Here is a 16,437-nt window from a genome sequence, read left to right as displayed (position 1 = left end):
AGAGAGCCCACCCTTGATGGTAGGCGGGCAGTCGTGCAATTGGCTGGGGCCCCGCCCCAGGGCGAGGAGGAGGAGGAGGGGCAGGAGGGTTTGGTTGAGCTGCAGCTGTTTGTCTGTTCGACACAGGCTTGGGCCCGACGTGGGAGACGGAGCCCCAGGTACTGGGCTGATGGAGTCCTCAAGGGCAGGGGCGGAGGCGCCCCGGAGAGGAAAGCGGCCTGGCCTGAGGGCAGAGGCGGGTGTGGGCCTCCGCGAGGGGTTAGAATGGCCCACCGGAGAGGGGAGAAGGGGACCAGGCCCCGGCAGGCCTAATGGGGGCGCTGAGGAGGGGGCCGGGCGGGCTGGGAGCCCGAAGTTGGTGAGTCGGGGAGGCGGCCGGGAGGTGTTGGCGGCTGGGCTGGGGGCCGGCGCGGGAGGCCCGGGGCTCGCGTGCGGGCAGGGGCGGGCCTCTTTGAGTGGCGCCGGAGAGGGAGGAGCTGGGGGAAAGGGACTGGGCGGCGGGTGAGGTAAGTCCATTCGCCGGGAGGTGAGGAGGGGTCAAACCCGACGCCCAGGCCCCGAGGGGAACCGGGGCGGGACTCTCGAGAGGTGTCTTTGGAAGGGTGAGGGAAGGGCTCTTAACTGGGTAAGAGGCATTCTTTTCAGGCAAAGTGACTATTATGAAAATAACTAGGGTGCCCCAGAGTTGAGCCGAGAGGGATTTGGGCTCAGTGTGGGAGATCTGACACAAGCGAAGGAAGCGTTCCTCTTCTGGAAGACGCAGGTAGCCGGACTAGTGGAAGCAGAGCCACGAATCAGTGATGGGAGCTTCTGGGAATGCTGGGGGGTGGCCTGGGGGCCTTGGGTTTTGCGAGTTCTCGCGCTTTTGTTCTCATTGGTGTGGAGATGTGGCAAGTTGAAGTTTTCTGGTGCTCTCCGGGTAGACAATGAAGACAGATTGTTTTTTGTTTTTTGTTTTTTTTTCTGTGACTGTTGGTAGTTCCCAACTCAGCCCCTACTCTCTCCCTTGCCCTCAAGCTGTTTAGGCTGCAGTCTCAGTGTTTCTTCTTACCTCCTGTTTCATGTCCTGTGAAAAAGCTAAGAAGTTGGATTTGGGGGATGTTTGTTCGTTTCTTTCCTGCTTAATAATGTGGTCTATGTTGGAGACCATATCTCTCACCTGGAAGTGGGGAATCAGTGATTCATTTTCTGCCCTAGAAATGGGCTTAGGTATCCCCAACCATCCAAGATCTTCTGACCATAGTTGGTGAAACTTTTATGGTACTTAGACTTGGGTATTTCCCAGGCAGGTAGTGATTATGTGGAATCAAGCCTGGAAATATGAGGTGATATCACAGAGGAAGGGATTTGGGGAAGAGAGAAATTCCATTCCAGAAGGTTGGCATCACCCGTTCTTTGTCTGCTTCAGGAGCCGGGGTTTCTGAGCTATTAGAAAGCTGGGTCAAACAGAGGCACTTGGGGAAGGAGGTGAGTAGAGAAAAGGAAGATGGATTTCTAAGACCCAGAGGTCCCTTCCTCCCATATATTTTTAACAGTCTACTGACCTCCTTAGTTCCCCCAATAGATGGGAGCTTATTGGATTTTCCCTTATTATACTTCCTCCTTTTTCGTTTTATACCACTGTATTTTGTAACTATTTTCTTTTTAATTAGAAAAGTGGTATGTACATGTTAAAATATCCAGGTTTTACAGAAGTGTAAAAAGTGTAAAACTTCCCACATACACCCCACTCATTTCATCCAGAAAGGTCAGAGATAAGAGACAGCAGATCAAACTAATCTTACTTCATTCTGGGGGATGTGCCACCAAAGGCAGTTCTGGTTTCGTGTTCCCACCGTGCTCTGGCTTCTCCTTCTTTACAGTTTTCCCTTCTGGGATGATACTCTGTTATTTATTGTGCTCCTTTCACAGTTCATTTTGTCTTGCTTTTTATGAAATTTAGACAAGCAGAGAGCTGTACTCTGGGTTATCCCTTCACATTCTTACACAAACATACACACCCTACTTGTGCACTGCTGGGTATCCTAAGGAAATGCCCAAATAGATGGCCAGAACGTCTTTCTCTTTTATGGGCAGGAAAGAAACGTTAAAGTGAATCATTTTGTTTGGAAAAATTATTGGCATCTTTGCTAAAGTGAGGAATTTGAGATTTCTGTCTTGTGGTTCATGGTCTCTGCATGTTCAAATTATGTGACTCTCCCTTCATTATCCCCAAAGAAGATGGTGGTTCTTCTTAAAGGGCCTTTGTGTCTGTCTTTCTATAGTGATAAGAGAAGCTTCCAAATTTTTCTGCCTTTGAAATTGGTTTTCCTCTAAACCTCAACACAGCTGGGACATTTTTTTACATCACCTTATAAATTGAATTTGTCCTTGCTGGCTTTAGAAGCCCTGCGATGTGCCCAGCCTTTGTGCAGTGCCCTTGGAAACCTTGATCGTTGTCCCTCCAGAAGCTTTTGTCTTCTCTTCTACAAAGCCAGTCCTAGAGAAGATTGTGTAGATGTGTATGTGTTTTAAATCCTCAGTAGGCTTTGTCATTTTCTGCATCCTGATGGTATCCTGTCCCTTCCTTTTTTTTTTTTTTGTCCTTTTCTTCTATACATCTCTTCTTTTTTTTTTTTAATACATCTCTTCTTATCTTATCTACCTTCCCCTTAATCAAAGCCTACTTTCAAGAAAAATGATCTAAAATTGCTCCATATTAAGGTGTAAATAATGAATAGTCACTTAAAGTATTAATCCTTCTGAGAGTTTTTGCTTTTAAAGAGGGAGTTAAAGAATGGAAATTGTCAGTATAGAATTTCAAACATAGATCTGGAGTTACAAAAATATATTTGGAGAAGAGGAGCTTCCCGTTGCCCTTGAGGTCGTACCTCATCCCTTCTAACTCTTTTTGCCCAGGAGCAAGGATTGCTCTTTTACAGCTTGCTTGTTTGTGCTCACTGATATGAATTTGACTTATGAGGGAACATAGGTATGAGAAGCAAGCGCCTGCTCCCTAATCCTCCAGCATTTCAGATTGGTAACCAAAGTGTGAGACAGTGCATTTAAATTAAGGAAATGCAACAGCCTGGTTGGAGGAGGGATACCTTAAAACCCTACACAGTACACTCCTGCTTCCCAAAAGGGTGTTTTAGGAAAGATTTAGTCACTGACTGAGCAGTCACTGAGCTGAGTGAGGAGCCACCCAGGTGAGCAAAGTGTGTGCAGAGTCTAGGTCAGGTTGTAGTTTCTCTTGAGGGGCAGTGGGTGCCTTTTCAGAAGGTATGATTTTTTTTTCCTTTTTTAAACTTGTGTTTCTTAAGTTTAGGGATTAATGGAGATATTGAACCAAAGTTTTTTTTTTTAACACTTAACATTAACTGAAGATTCAGAAAACTTTTTTTTTAACCACAGTTGCCTCAATGTTACCGTGGGAGGGCTGCATGTTTGGTGTGATTAGGCCATCTGAGGCGTAGTAACGGGTGACAGGAAAAGCAGTTAGCCCATGTGAGTTGCAACAGTACCTTGCGGGCTGGGTACCAAGAGGGCCTTCTCTCCAGGGGAGATGACAAGCAGGCGAGAGAGCGATTTGGCCTATTAAAAACACTCCCAAATGGAAGTAAGATTCTATCCAGATGGCACAGAAGGGGAGGAATAGATGGAGGAAGCAAGCAGGATTGCTTTGACATTAATGAACACCTACTAGGGACACCGACATTGTGCTTTGCTCTGGAGATTGAAAATGACATAAAAAATAGTCACATTTTTTGAGAAGTTCTTAGTTTAGCAGAGCAGACAGACACAATTAAATAATGTAGTAAATGTTGTGATAAGAATGCAGTCATCTTTATTTTTTGACCATGCCATATGGCTTGTGGGATCTTAGTTCCCCGACCAGAGATTGAACCTGGGCCCAGGCAGTGAATGCCCTGAATCCTAACCACAGGACCACCAGGGAATTCCCAAGAATGTAGTCTTAATACTGTGGGATTCCAGAGGAAGCAATGGTGAATTCTCTTGGGGTGAGAGGGTAATTATGCAATTTCACAGAGAATGTGACATTTGAGTTTGTCCTTAAAAGATACATTAGGAGTTTGCTAGGCGGACAAAGTGGAAAAAGGCATTCCAGTCTTTCCTAGGTCAATATGAGGGACTTTGCAGTAAGTACCATGCTGATTAGAGATTAAGTGTGCTTTTTGGCTTTTGGGGAAATATAAGGGAGAAGATTGGAGAAGGAACTGGCAACACACTGCAGTATTTTTGCCTGGTAAATCCCACGAACAGAGAAACCTGGTAGGCTACACAAAGTCAGACACAACTGGAGCTACTGAACAGCAAGGGAGAGGGTAAGGGGAAGTGGAAAACTCTCTTTTAAGCCCGTGACTCATTGGTTAACATTGGATCAGCACAATGAGCCAAGCAGTGTAATTCAGTTTAAGATTTTGGTGACTTGGGGTCTAAACAAAGTTGGAGAGTTGAAGATACTTACTAGCTTATGTGCTGTCTTCCCTGTTCATTAAATCTCACATTAATCCCACGGCCCATTGAATTCTGCAGAAATTACCACTGCTTTCCCTAGTGCCCGCCATTGATTTACTCCTGTCTCAGCTGTCCTGGCAGGGGTCGGTCAAGACCTTTTAGAGAAGCATAGTAATAAGTGATTCCTTCTATCAGAAGGATATGGGACTAGATTCTAGTTCCCAGGGAAGGCCTGGGGCTTCCTAACTTGTTTTCAATCCCAAAGGAAGTACTTATCCAAACTGTGTAGAGGCAGAAACTATCCAGTCTAAACTCTTGTTCCTGTCCTGGTACTTTCTTTGAATTTCAGTTCAGAGTTCAGCATCTCCTGCTTCCTTAAGTGTATAGTGATATTATAGGAGCAAGAGTGCCTTACTCGGAGTACATACTAGAAGGATATTTGCTACTAATCTGTTCTGTGATAGCTGGCTGTATGGGCAAGTTGGTTGATTTTATTTGCCTCAGTTTCCTCGCTGTAAAGTACAGATTGGACTAGATGACCTCTAAACTGCCTCTGATCTGCACAGCTGAATTCATAGGGCTGACATGAGGGGGCTCTTCACCTGAAACCTAGGCCCTGTTGACGGACGACGGGCGTCTGGAGGCACCCAGCACGTGGAGCTGGGTTTCCCCGGTTTCTGTTGACGGACGACGGGCGCCTGGAGGTGCCCAGCATGTGGAGCTGAGTTTCCCCGGTGGCTCACACAGTGGAGCATCTGCCTGCAGTCGGGAGACCCGGGTTCAGTCCCTCGGTTGGGAAGATCCCCTGGAGAAGGAAATGGCAACCTACTCCAGTATTCTTGCCTGGAGAATTCCATGCACATGGACAAAGGAGCCTGGCAGGCTACAGTCCTTGGGGTCACAAAGAGTCAGACACTACTGAGTGACTAACACACACATCATACGTAGTTGACATAGGAAATCAAAGCTACCAAGTGGGAAAGGATCTGAGGAATGGAGTCCTGCCCTACTGGGGATCAGCAGGCTAAGCAACCTTTCCCTTCATGTTTGATTTTTTTGATTTTTTTTTTTTTTTTTTTTGCCACCCTGCTTGTGGGATCTTGGTTCCCCAACCAGGGATCGAATTCTTGCCCCCCTGCAGTGAAAGCTCAAGAGTGTTAACCACTAGACCACCAGGGAAGTCCCTTAGAAAGCTTTCCTATTCATATTTTCCTCTGCTGCTGGGAGAGCTACCTACACTAAAGAACTTGCCCCTCGTTCTCCACCTCCCCCTTCCCAAGTGGACTGATGACAGAGTCAAGCCTTAATCCTCCTTAGTCATTTGATAAGCCATTCTTGTGGAGCTGGAATTCTGAGAAAAGTTAAGTCATTCTCATCTGAACTGAAAGGGCTGAAGGGAAGGAAAATCTCCTCCTCCCTTTCTTGCCTCAGGTTTGAAGGTAATAATCATCACACCACCTGACTGGTTGGCTGTGGTTTGTTTTTTGCCTTCAGATGGATCGTTTGCCCACTGTCGATTGTCAGCCAAAAAAATCATCACCAGAATAGGGGAGAAATCAATTGAATCTTATGTGTATTATTCCACTTCTGTACCCCTGATCTTTTGAGAGTCTAGCTGTTGCATAGGAAACATGATACTCTTACTAACAAGCTAGGAGTAAAGATGAAGGCACAAAGATGGGCAGCCCGGCAGTTACCGTGAACACAGAAGACGGGACACAGTCTTGAGCTGAAACATTGGAGTGGGAGATAGTCTTTCCCAAGCTAGTAGTTACTGATCTCTGACAGTTGAAGAAAGTTTGCTCATTGACTCTGGCTTGACTTACCATCTGTCGGGGTTAGTGACCAAGGGCTTTTCAACCCGAGTGTCTGTGACTGTTTCCTACCCTTTTTTTTCCTGGCCACGCCATGCAACTTGCAGGTCCCTGACCGGGGATTGAACCCAGGCCACAGCAGCGAAATCATGGAGTCCTAACCACTGGACCGCCAGGGAATTCCCAACTGTTTCCTATCTTCAGTTCAGTTCAGTTCAGTCACTCAGTCGTGTCCGACTCTTTGCAACCCCATGAATCGAAGCACACCAGACCTCCCTGTCCATCACAAGCTCCCGGAGTTCACTCAAACTCATGCCCATCAAGTCGGTGATGCCATCCAGCCATCTCATCCTCTGTCCCCCCCTTCTCCTCCTGCCCCCAACCCCTCCAAGCATCAGGGTCTTTTCCAGTGAGTCAACTCTTTGCATCAGGTGGCCAAAGTATTGGAGTTTCAGCTTCAACATCAGTCCTTCCAATGAACACCCAGGACTTATCTCCTTCAAGATGGACTGGTTGGATCTCCTTGCAGTCCAAGGGACTCTCAAGAGTCTTCTCCAACACCACAGTTCAAAAGCATCAATTTTTCGGCGCTCAGCTTTCTTCACAGTCCAACTCTCACATCCATACATGACCACTGGAAAAACCATAGCCTTGACTAGACGGACCTTTGTTGGCAAAGTAATGTCTCTGCTTTTTAATATGCTATCTAGGTTGGTCATAACTTTAATTCCAAGGAGTAAGCGTCTTTTAATTTCATGGCTGCAATCACCATCTGCAGTGATTTTGGAGCCCAAAAAAATAAAATATGACACTGTTTCCGCTGTCTCCCCATCTATTTCCCATGAGGTGATGGGACGAGATACCATGATCTTAGTTTTCTGAATGTTGAGCTTTAAACTAACTTTTTCACTCTCCTCTTTCAACTTTCATCACACTTCTCCAACTCCTGCTGTTTTCCCAGGCCTAGAAAGATGTGTCTGCTATTGAGAATTCAGTTCACTCTAACTTAGTGTTCTGCCCCTTGGATCACATGCTTTGAAATGTGAGGGAGTAAGTCAAAGAATCTAGTCACTTTTCCTGTTGTTTCTTAAGAGTATAGTATATGTGTATCAACCTAAAGGAAACTTGATCAGCTTATCATCTGTAGGTTTTTTTTTCTCTGTCATGTCATCTGTTTTCAAGTGTACAGTTATAATGGCCTATCCTCTTAACTTAGGAACAATGTATATGAAGTATTACATAAATATATTTTAAAAATAATCCTCACAGATGCTGAGAAACTGTATAAGAGAAACATATTTCTTAAATGTACCCAGTACTTTGAATTCAAATTCTGCCTTTTACTATTTTCCCCTATTATCCTTCCTACTCCACCCCAGATCCTCGTAGATAAAGAAGCCGAAGCTCAGAAAGGCAAAAGGAGTGAGTGGCCTAGTGGGTCAATGGACTAAGCAGAGGAGAAGGCTTTATCCCAAGGCTTGCCTGACTCCAGAGCCACCACCACTGTGCAGGACTGCCTGTCCGTCAGCGTTCTGTTCTCATGATTGTTCCATGACTTGAGTAGCAGAATTGGAAAACCTCTAGCCCCTGGAGAGCTATATTTGGCCCTCATCTTAATTTCACCTGGAAGTGCTTTTGTAGGCCAGCCAGAGACTAGACTTCCTACTAACCCATCTTTCAGTGGCAGGCCTCTCCGAAGCAGTGTTTGTGAAAACTTTTAATCATGGCTCAAAAAAAAAGTTTTTTTACATCAAAATTCAGTGTGTGTACATACAACCACAAGTGAAGCATTTTCACAAAATGATTCTCTTGCTTATTATTTGCATGCCACATGGTAATTTTTTTCTTCTTTTTTTAATATACTGATCATGATCCACCAAGCGATTTCAAGATCACTACTGCCTTACAGCATAAAAACACTGCTCTAAAGGTTTGAGGACGAAAAGAGTTAAAGAACTGTGACTGGTAGTTAAGAAACTAATTAATACTGATTCTTGCAGTACTGGTTCCCAGAATTTTGGATTTAACAGACAAATGAAATTTAAGGGTTTCTATTTTTCTACATAAGTATATTTAGAAAGCTTACTACTGACTAGCAACACCATTATTTATTTTTTAAAGAAAGCATTTTTTAAAAAAAAGTTACGTAGGAAACTTTAAATATATATATATATATTTCCTGTTAATAAAAGAAAGATTTATGTAGAATGAAAATATCTTGAGTTCTTTACATACCATTTTCCTTAGTCTCATTCTCCCTAGAGGGAAGTAACCACTGTTAACAGATGAGCATGTATCTTTCCATACCTTTTTCTTTGTAGAATTTTGCTTTGTTTATAGAAATAGAATCAGCCGGGTGTTTTGCTTTTTTTTAAATTGAACTATAGGTCTTAGAGGCTTACCCATGCAATAAATACATATTTACCTTTGAGAGAAAATTGATACTAAGAAGTTAGAAATTGTGTTATAAAGGATACTCTTAAATTGAATAAATTTAGCTTTGTGAAAAACTTGCTCTATCATTTTTATTTTAATCATTTCATCATAAACCAGTGAAAAGTTCATCACAAAGTGGCACATGTATATCTGAATTCTTAGGACTCATTGACGTAGGGAACTACAAAATACCCAGTAGGATCAGAGTAATTTTATACAGTCCTCTGTCTTAATCTAGTCTATGCTGAGACTTTTCTGGGCTTTCTTGTTTCTGTCTCGTTTCTCTGTTAACTTCCTCTTACACTTTTTTTTCCCTTGTTTCCTCTACCTCCTTCATATAATGGCTGCTCTTTAGGATTATATTGATAACAACTGATATTGAGATGTCCTTTAATATATTAAATTTATTATTTCTGTGAATCAGGGCCACTAAATAATACCTGTCTTACTATTTATTACCTCTGTATTAAATACATCCTTCACTTAATCCTTAGGGGTATTCTATGAGATAGGTATTTTTTCCACTTTATAATGGTAGAAGGCTCAGAAAGAAAAATTTTCTTGATGTCATGAAATTAATAATAATGATTAGTAGCTTAATAATGTCAAATATTTATGTTCTTTATATGTGCTCATAGGTGCTCTTTATAGGTGCTCATATCATAGACTGTTATCCCATTTTACAGATGAAGAAACAAATGCACAGGTAGATTTAGTAACTTGTCCAAAAGTTCTAGCTTGTAAGCAGAACTAAAATGAATCCAATGAATTGGACTCCACAGCTTTTGTTCCTCTATGCTTCTTTCTGTATGGCTTTTCTGTCCTTTCCATCTTTACTAATATTGCAGATATTTTTAACCCTGATTTGATCCCAAGGCAATTATTTTTTCACTATATATGTCACAGAATATGATCTTTATGGAGTCACTAGAATCAGTCTTGGAGAAGGGAAGTATCAATTTGAACCAGCAAAGTACAGTCCAAGCAGTGCTTAATTTTGGGGTGAGGTGGTTTTGCATGTTCTGATCACGCTAACGCTTTTTTGAATCTCAGTTCTTTCCCCCTCAGTCAGGATGATGAAATATATTCAGTTTTGGATGAGTGGACAAAGTCCCAACCTCTGTCTGTATCCTCTTCACCACCAGCTTTCTTAGCCACTTAGAAGGTAGAGAAGATGGTTCAGTTATATTCTTTGGTCACGTATTTATTGCTTGAAGACTCACCCCTGTGCCGCCTTCTGGAGACCGCTGCCTGTGCTTAGAAGGTGCGCCTTCTTCCTCTGGGCCTGACTTGGAGGCCTACAGCTGTTAGGCCTTTTTCATGTGCAGCGTAGTCTTATCCCTAGGCACCAAGAAGGGAGCCGCACGTTGAGAGTAAATCAAGCCTACTGACTCGATAGATTTTCAGACTCAAAGGGGTGGTAGAAGCAAAGGGAAAGAGTTAACACTGAAGCTAGTCTGTTTCTCTGTTACTCTGAGCAGAAGTGAGAAAGGGTAGATTTTGGTAATTGGATCCTGGTTTGATTTTCAGAGATGTCAGTTTCAGAAGTGGTCATGCATGAAGGACACAGAACCAGAGGCTATCCCTTAGCTCCTCAGAGGGATGCTGCTACCTACACCCCCAGAGTGAATTTCTCGTTTTGAAGGCTAGAAAGAAGAGGGGGTAAGAAAAGGACAGCACCTGGACACCAAAGAGATAGTAGGGATCTGGGGTACTTTTGGGTGGACCTGGGTGTTCTTTAGGCCAGCTAAAAGTTGATCGATTTGCTGTTCTTTGAAGACCTGGTGGGGAATGACTGGGAGATTAAAGACTACTGTCACACGGTTTTCAGTCTCTCCATTGCAGCACACTCTACTTTAAATGCTATTCTTATTTTCTTGATCCCCGCTCTTAACCACTGAGTGCCAGGTGCCTGGGACCCTCTCAGTGGTAAAGCTTTTAATGGTGGGTGATTATAAGACTTAAGAAGTCCTTATTGGAGCAAAGAGATGAAGAGATTCTGTCCTTTCTCTTAAAAAAAAATGGTTGCCGTTGTCATGGCCCTGTGTTTAATTTCACCCACTTCTTTTCTTGCAGAACTGCTGAAGCCTGGACACCCCCTCCCCTCCCCCTCCCCCTCCGCCGCCTTGTGGCATCCCCCTCCCTCCACCCTTTCCCACTCTGATAATCTCGCCATGACTAGCAGAAGCACAGCCAGGCCCAACGGGCAGCCCCAGGCCAGCAAAATATGCCAGTTCAAGCTGGTCCTGCTGGGTGAATCTGCGGTGGGGAAGTCCAGCCTGGTGTTACGTTTTGTCAAAGGGCAGTTCCACGAGTACCAGGAGAGCACCATTGGAGGTAAGCACTTCAGGAAAGGAGAGAGCTCTTGTTGAGAAGGGCTGCTGAAGGGGGCCAAGGGATCCGATTATGCTGCCGGCCCTCTTAGCTCCCAGAAATGGAAATCTTTTATGAAACAAAAAAACTGCCAAAGTGCCCCAAAACAGGTCTCTGTTCATCCTCTTCCTAGAAGAAAGTTAGAAAGGTTGGCCTTTGAACACCAAAAAAACCACTTTTTTTTTTTTTAAATCTCAGACTATTTTCCTCTTCCTGCTCTCATCTTAATGCCAGTGAAGTTCAGTTGAGGGTCGTCTTGAGCATGGCTGATTTGGGGCAGTGGCTTATAATCAAAGGTGTACATCTGAAACTCCTGGGGAGCATGCTGGGCCCTACCTCAGGTTGGCTGATTAGTTTTGGAAGGAGGGTGAGATTGGTGGCAGTATAGACGTGTATGTTTGGAAAAGCTCCTTAGATGATCTCTGATGCACACATCTGGTAAAGCAGAGGTTAGAGCTAAATACAAAAGGTAAAGAGATATGCCTTTCCTATCTTGGCTACCTTCGCTCTGCCACTATCCCGAAATAGGGTGCTAATTCAATATGAGAACTCCCCATATTTCTCCTTCCCCACTTTTATTACTTAGCTTGGAAATACATTCTTAGACCAGCAGAAGTGATATAAAAAAGTAACAGCCAAATAATATAATGGTGGGACCTCACATCAGGCTTTAAAATCTTCTAATCAGTTCTTGATGTGACTTTTATCTGAAGTTTATTGTCTCTCATTATCTCTTAATCTATTTTGGTTAGAAGAGAGTTGACTCTGGTATTAAAGCTGGTTCTTTCTAGCCCTTAGAGTTTACCATGGCGCCCCCATTCCTTAGCTGGAAAGACTTCTGGCAGGAAGGATTTAGCCAAGAGCAGGCTTAATTCTGGTGCCAGGACCTGAAGGAAAATGCTAAACCTTTCCAGGGTATAAGAAGGAGAATGCTAAACCTTTCCTGTAGCTGAACGGCCTGGGTAGTGACTGGTCTTAGACTGACGTGGAGATATTTTGAAGGAGGTTGGGACTTCCAGTGCATTCTCCCACTTACACCAGCTTCTCTGTTCTCTCATTCATAGCGGCCTTCCTCACCCAGTCTGTTTGTCTAGATGACACGACAGTCAAGTTTGAGATCTGGGACACAGCTGGGCAGGAGCGATACCATAGCTTGGCCCCCATGTACTACAGAGGTGCCCAAGCTGCCATTGTGGTTTATGACATTACTAATCAGGTAAGTGGGCTGAGAAGATTGTCCTTGCTTTTATTTATAGGAATTAAATTAGGTGGGGGAGAGAAAACCGGTTCTTGAAATAGCAAAATAAGAATACAAATTATGCTTCCAAGTGTTGAGAAGACAGAGGTAATGACTTGCCAGAAACGGATGGTTTCGGTGAGTAACGGCTGCTTAGAAGAGGTGAGTTTTGAGATTGGACTTTGAAGGTGATAGCCCTAGATTGGCAGTCATTCCAGCCTACCCATTCTCATCCTTGTGTTTTCCCAGGAAACTTTCGCCCGAGCGAAGACATGGGTAAAAGAACTACAGCGACAGGCCAGTCCTAGCATCGTTATTGCCCTGGCAGGGAACAAAGCCGACCTGGCCAACAAGCGCATGGTGGAGTATGAAGTAAGATGGCCACCAAGTCCTCTGACACACTCCCTCTATGCTTGGGACCTCTTTTTCCAAACCTGCCCTCTCTGAAAACCTCATCTGAGGACATTCATCATCTCATTCCCCAGTTCTGCACCAAGTTAAATACAGCAGCACTGTGACTCTAATGCCAGCCAGGAGATTTTAGAGGAGTCAGAAGAAAGTTCCAGAGCAGAGGGGTAGGGGAGTGCCAGTACCAGCTGTGGGGGTGCCAGTGTGAGAGGAGGAGGGATCGATTGAACGTGAGGTCAGGGACTCAAGTGTTGGAACCCAGAGCCCCTAACCACCTTACCTTCTTCCCTGTAATTACGTTCCCTGACATCTGTTTGTTGGATTAAGTGGTGGAGACCATGGGTTACCCCTTGAGGGAGTCATCACCAAATTATGGGTCCAGGGCCAGCTGGCTCAGAGGGGAGGGAACCTAGGATGTTGCCTAGCTCCAGTGCTACATGGGAGTGGAAAGGCAGTACTTGTCCCTGCCCTACAGTCTGAGTACCAGTACACCCCACCCCTTGCAGGAGGCCCAGGCGTATGCAGATGACAACAGCTTATTGTTTATGGAGACTTCAGCCAAGACAGCTATGAACGTGAACGATCTCTTCCTGGCAATAGGTAAGGTCAGAGCAGCCTGAGGTCTTCCTGTCGTTTTTCCTTTGCCTCTAGGCAAGATCACTAACCCAGGTCATAAGGATAAATGGGAGTGTCTCCCTTTATGAAAACTTCAGGTGTGGAAATACCGCAACTTTCCATCGTGACCTCCATCCTTTGGTTGCAGCTCTAGCCCCCTCATCTTCAGTGTTGTTTGCAATGAACCCTCCCTTCTTCAGAGCATTTTTAGTCTCTCACATTTCCCCTTTCCCCTAAGTCTTTTTTGGGGAGATGAGTAAAATCTACCATACTCTGTTCCCTTCTGTTTTTATCTCTAGCTAAGAAGTTGCCAAAGAGTGAACCCCAGAATCTGGGGGGTGCAGCAGGCCGAAGCCGGGGTGTGGATCTTCACGAGCAGTCCCAGCAGAACAAGAGCCAGTGTTGTAGCAACTGAGGGGGTGGCCAGCAGCAAACAAGCACGGAGCTAGCAGGAGAGCTCAGAAATAGCCTCCATCCCCCTCAGCACACAGCCCCCGCGGCCCCAAGGGCCGCCTCCTGGCGGCTCCGTCACGGCCGGCACTTTTTAACGCTTCAGCAGCGGCTCCAGGCCGCTGTTGCCGCTGGCCTCCTGCCCCTACTCTGGGGCTTGGGGGTCAGATCCCCCAGGACTTACCTTCCAAAACAAACTTTCTTCACTTTGTATTATAGGTGCAAGACAGTGACCTACTCATCTTTCCTCCTTCTGCCCATTTTTTCAGAAAACTTTTTTTTTTTTTTTGGTCTCCTGCCCCTTCCCCTTCTGCTTTTGGTCAGTCTCTGTTCTTGATCTCCTTTTCCTCCTCTCCCCAGGATGGAGAAGGTGGTGAACCCAGGAACTGAGGAAGGTTTCCAGTTCAGTCACATTAAGGGCCTTGGGGGAAAGTAAGGCTCGGAGCAGGGGGTAGTAGGGAAACATTGCCTTTTTGTTTTTGTTTGGTTGGAGTTCCTCATATTTGAAAGCACTGCAGTCCCTGAGTTGGCCTTGTGGAGGGTCTTTCTAGGTAGAGGTGGGAATGGGACGGCCAGCTCCCAGGCACAGGTTGGAGTCTTGCTCTTGGCTGACTGCAGCAGTGGAAGGGGTGGAGAGGCAGTGTCATCTGTGGCTCGTGAACTCTCGCAAGGCCGATTTCCCCCTCACCCAGCTTCTTAGGTAGCTTCTCCCCCATAATGGGGGAGAGTCTGGACCCCAGAGTCCTCCAAAGAATCTTCACTGGTTGCCTGCCTCTTTGGCTCTGCTGTGATCTACATGGAGGAGGGACCAGTTTCTGATACCCATCCTCTGACTTAGGCATTTTTTTCTCTCTGGCCTTCAGATGGCCCCAGCCCCAGCCACCGTATCCCCCTGCAGTTTGCACTTTAACTGATGGTAGTTCAGTTGTGATAGTTGTTTAATGGGCGGCTCGGGTGCTACACTTGCCCTCTTTTTAATTAAGTGGAACCCAGTGTGCATGTGAGACTGGGGGGGGGGGGGGTGCAGAGAACAGTGCCGGTGGCGGCTGCTCGAGCCCAGCCCCCACTGCTTGCTGCCTCCAACTCTGATTCTCACTGCACCTGTATTCTTGCCAGCCTGACTCTTTGGTGGAGGTTTACCTTTCCCGGGAGATTATCTGAGCAACTGGGGAGCAGTCTCAGGATAGCAGAGGCCACTCACTGTAGGAGAGTGAAGAGTCCGGCCAGAGGGAGGAGTTTTCTGCGCTTTTCCAGGGTTCCCGTTCAGTTCGATCCACCCATTACTGTGTCTTTTCTACTTCCCTGTAAATAGGTATGGTCTTTATTCTCACTGTACAGTCTCTTCTGCCCCCCTGCCTCCCAGCAGGCCCGATTTCTTTTCTCCTTTGTTAGAACCTGCAGTTGGCCGTGCTTACCGCCCCAAACCCATCCCCCGTGCAACCAGTGGTTTAATCCACACACCACTAGGGAGTTGCACCGCCCAGGTCAGCCTGTGCCCCCTCGTATCATAATGCCTGCTCCTGTGGACAGGGAATGGCTGGCACTCAAGGTCCCTCATGACTGTCTCACCACCAGAGGACATTGGTCCTTTCTAAATCTCCAGCCTCTCTCCACGCCCCTCATCAGGTATTTTAAGATGTCTTTGGGAAGCCATCAAGGCAAGAGAGAACTCTGAATTCCTTCTTGTTCTAGCTTAGAATTTTGGGGAAATTGGGGGAAATAAGATAGGAGAGGCCATAGTGAGCTAGGATTGGAACTGTTCTGCCTTTTGGGCTTGTAGACTGCTTTCTGTTCCAGAGCAGCTGAGAAATCCATGACGCTGAGATTCTGAAGGACTGAGCTTAGGTTCTTCCACTTATGCCTCAATTCCCTTCCTTTCCCAGGGGCAGCCTTAGTTCCCACGGCCCTGAAACGCATATTCTCCCCCTCTTTTCCCAGCACCCATTAGCCCCCTAAAGCACCCAGTGCGTTCTTAACAAGTGGAAGAACTAGGATGGTTCTCATAAGTTTCTTAGAAATGAAGTTCTTTGTGCAGTTTTCCCCATGGAGCAGGAGTGAAGATGTTTCATTGCCTTGGGGCTGGGAAACCATTTCTCCAGGCTGCTTCTCCCTTCCACTGCCCCACTTAGGAACAGGATTGGCCTTAACTTATGGGCCTGTCTGCTGCCTTCCTTCTACTTTCTAGCAGCTCTTCTGCTTTTCTTTGAGCTCTGGTGGGCTTGGGGAATCTTAGTTTTTATTTCCCGGCTCTTCATTTTTTTCTTCTGATCAGTTTTTTTTTTTTTTTAAGGCGGGGTATCTTTTTTTTTTTTTTTTTTTTGCCTCTAAGAAAGCATTTGCCTTTTTTCCCTTTTCTTCCTCTCCCAACATAACAATCGTGGTAACAGAATGCGACTGCTGATTTACCGATGTATTTAATGTAAGTAAAAAAGGAGAAAAAAAGGTGTATTGGAGTGTTGCTTCTTCTCTTTTTTTTTTTTTCTATTTCTCTGATACAAGAAATTTGCAAGGGCAACCCAGTAATGTTTTACTGAACCAGAAACACACCTCCCTTTGCATCTTGGTGCATGCATGTGTGTGCGCGTACGTACATGCTAAGTTGCTCAGTCGTGTCCAACTCTCTGTGACCCTATGACTGTAGCCCAC

The 16,437-nt window shown here is 45.4% G+C and overlaps 1 protein-coding gene across 1 annotated transcript; it reads left to right on the top strand.

The window, feature by feature from the left end:
- The first annotated feature begins 75 nt into the window (after positions 1-75).
- On the top strand, positions 76-16,237 carry RAB5B (RAB5B, member RAS oncogene family). The gene is made up of 6 exons (XM_020884166.2): positions 76-158; positions 10,785-11,045; positions 12,146-12,297; positions 12,568-12,690; positions 13,233-13,326; positions 13,641-16,237. Exons 2-6 carry the CDS (start codon positions 10,883-10,885, stop codon positions 13,754-13,756), a joined length of 648 nt encoding a protein of 215 aa, XP_020739825.1. The 5' UTR covers positions 76-158; positions 10,785-10,882; the 3' UTR covers positions 13,757-16,237.
- Positions 16,238-16,437: the final 200 nt, after the last annotated feature.

This window comes from Odocoileus virginianus, chromosome 24, assembly GCF_023699985.2.
Source record: "Odocoileus virginianus isolate 20LAN1187 ecotype Illinois chromosome 24, Ovbor_1.2, whole genome shotgun sequence".
Lineage (NCBI taxonomy): Eukaryota > Metazoa > Chordata > Mammalia > Artiodactyla > Cervidae > Odocoileus > Odocoileus virginianus.
The sequence above is the reverse complement of the archived record's forward strand: the minus strand, read 5'-3'. Positions and strand labels throughout refer to the sequence as shown.

Bases quoted from the DNA above. Each gene is read 5' to 3' on its own strand.
- RAB5B (XM_020884166.2), top strand. From the start codon at position 10,883: ATGACTAGCAGAAGCACAGCCAGGCCCAACGGGCAGCCCCAGGCCAGC. The intron at 12,298-12,567 runs GTAAGTGGGCTG...GTGTTTTCCCAG, and splicing joins TTTATGACATTACTAATCAG to GAAACTTTCGCCCGAGCGAA. The intron at 12,691-13,232 runs GTAAGATGGCCA...CACCCCTTGCAG, and splicing joins AGCGCATGGTGGAGTATGAA to GAGGCCCAGGCGTATGCAGA.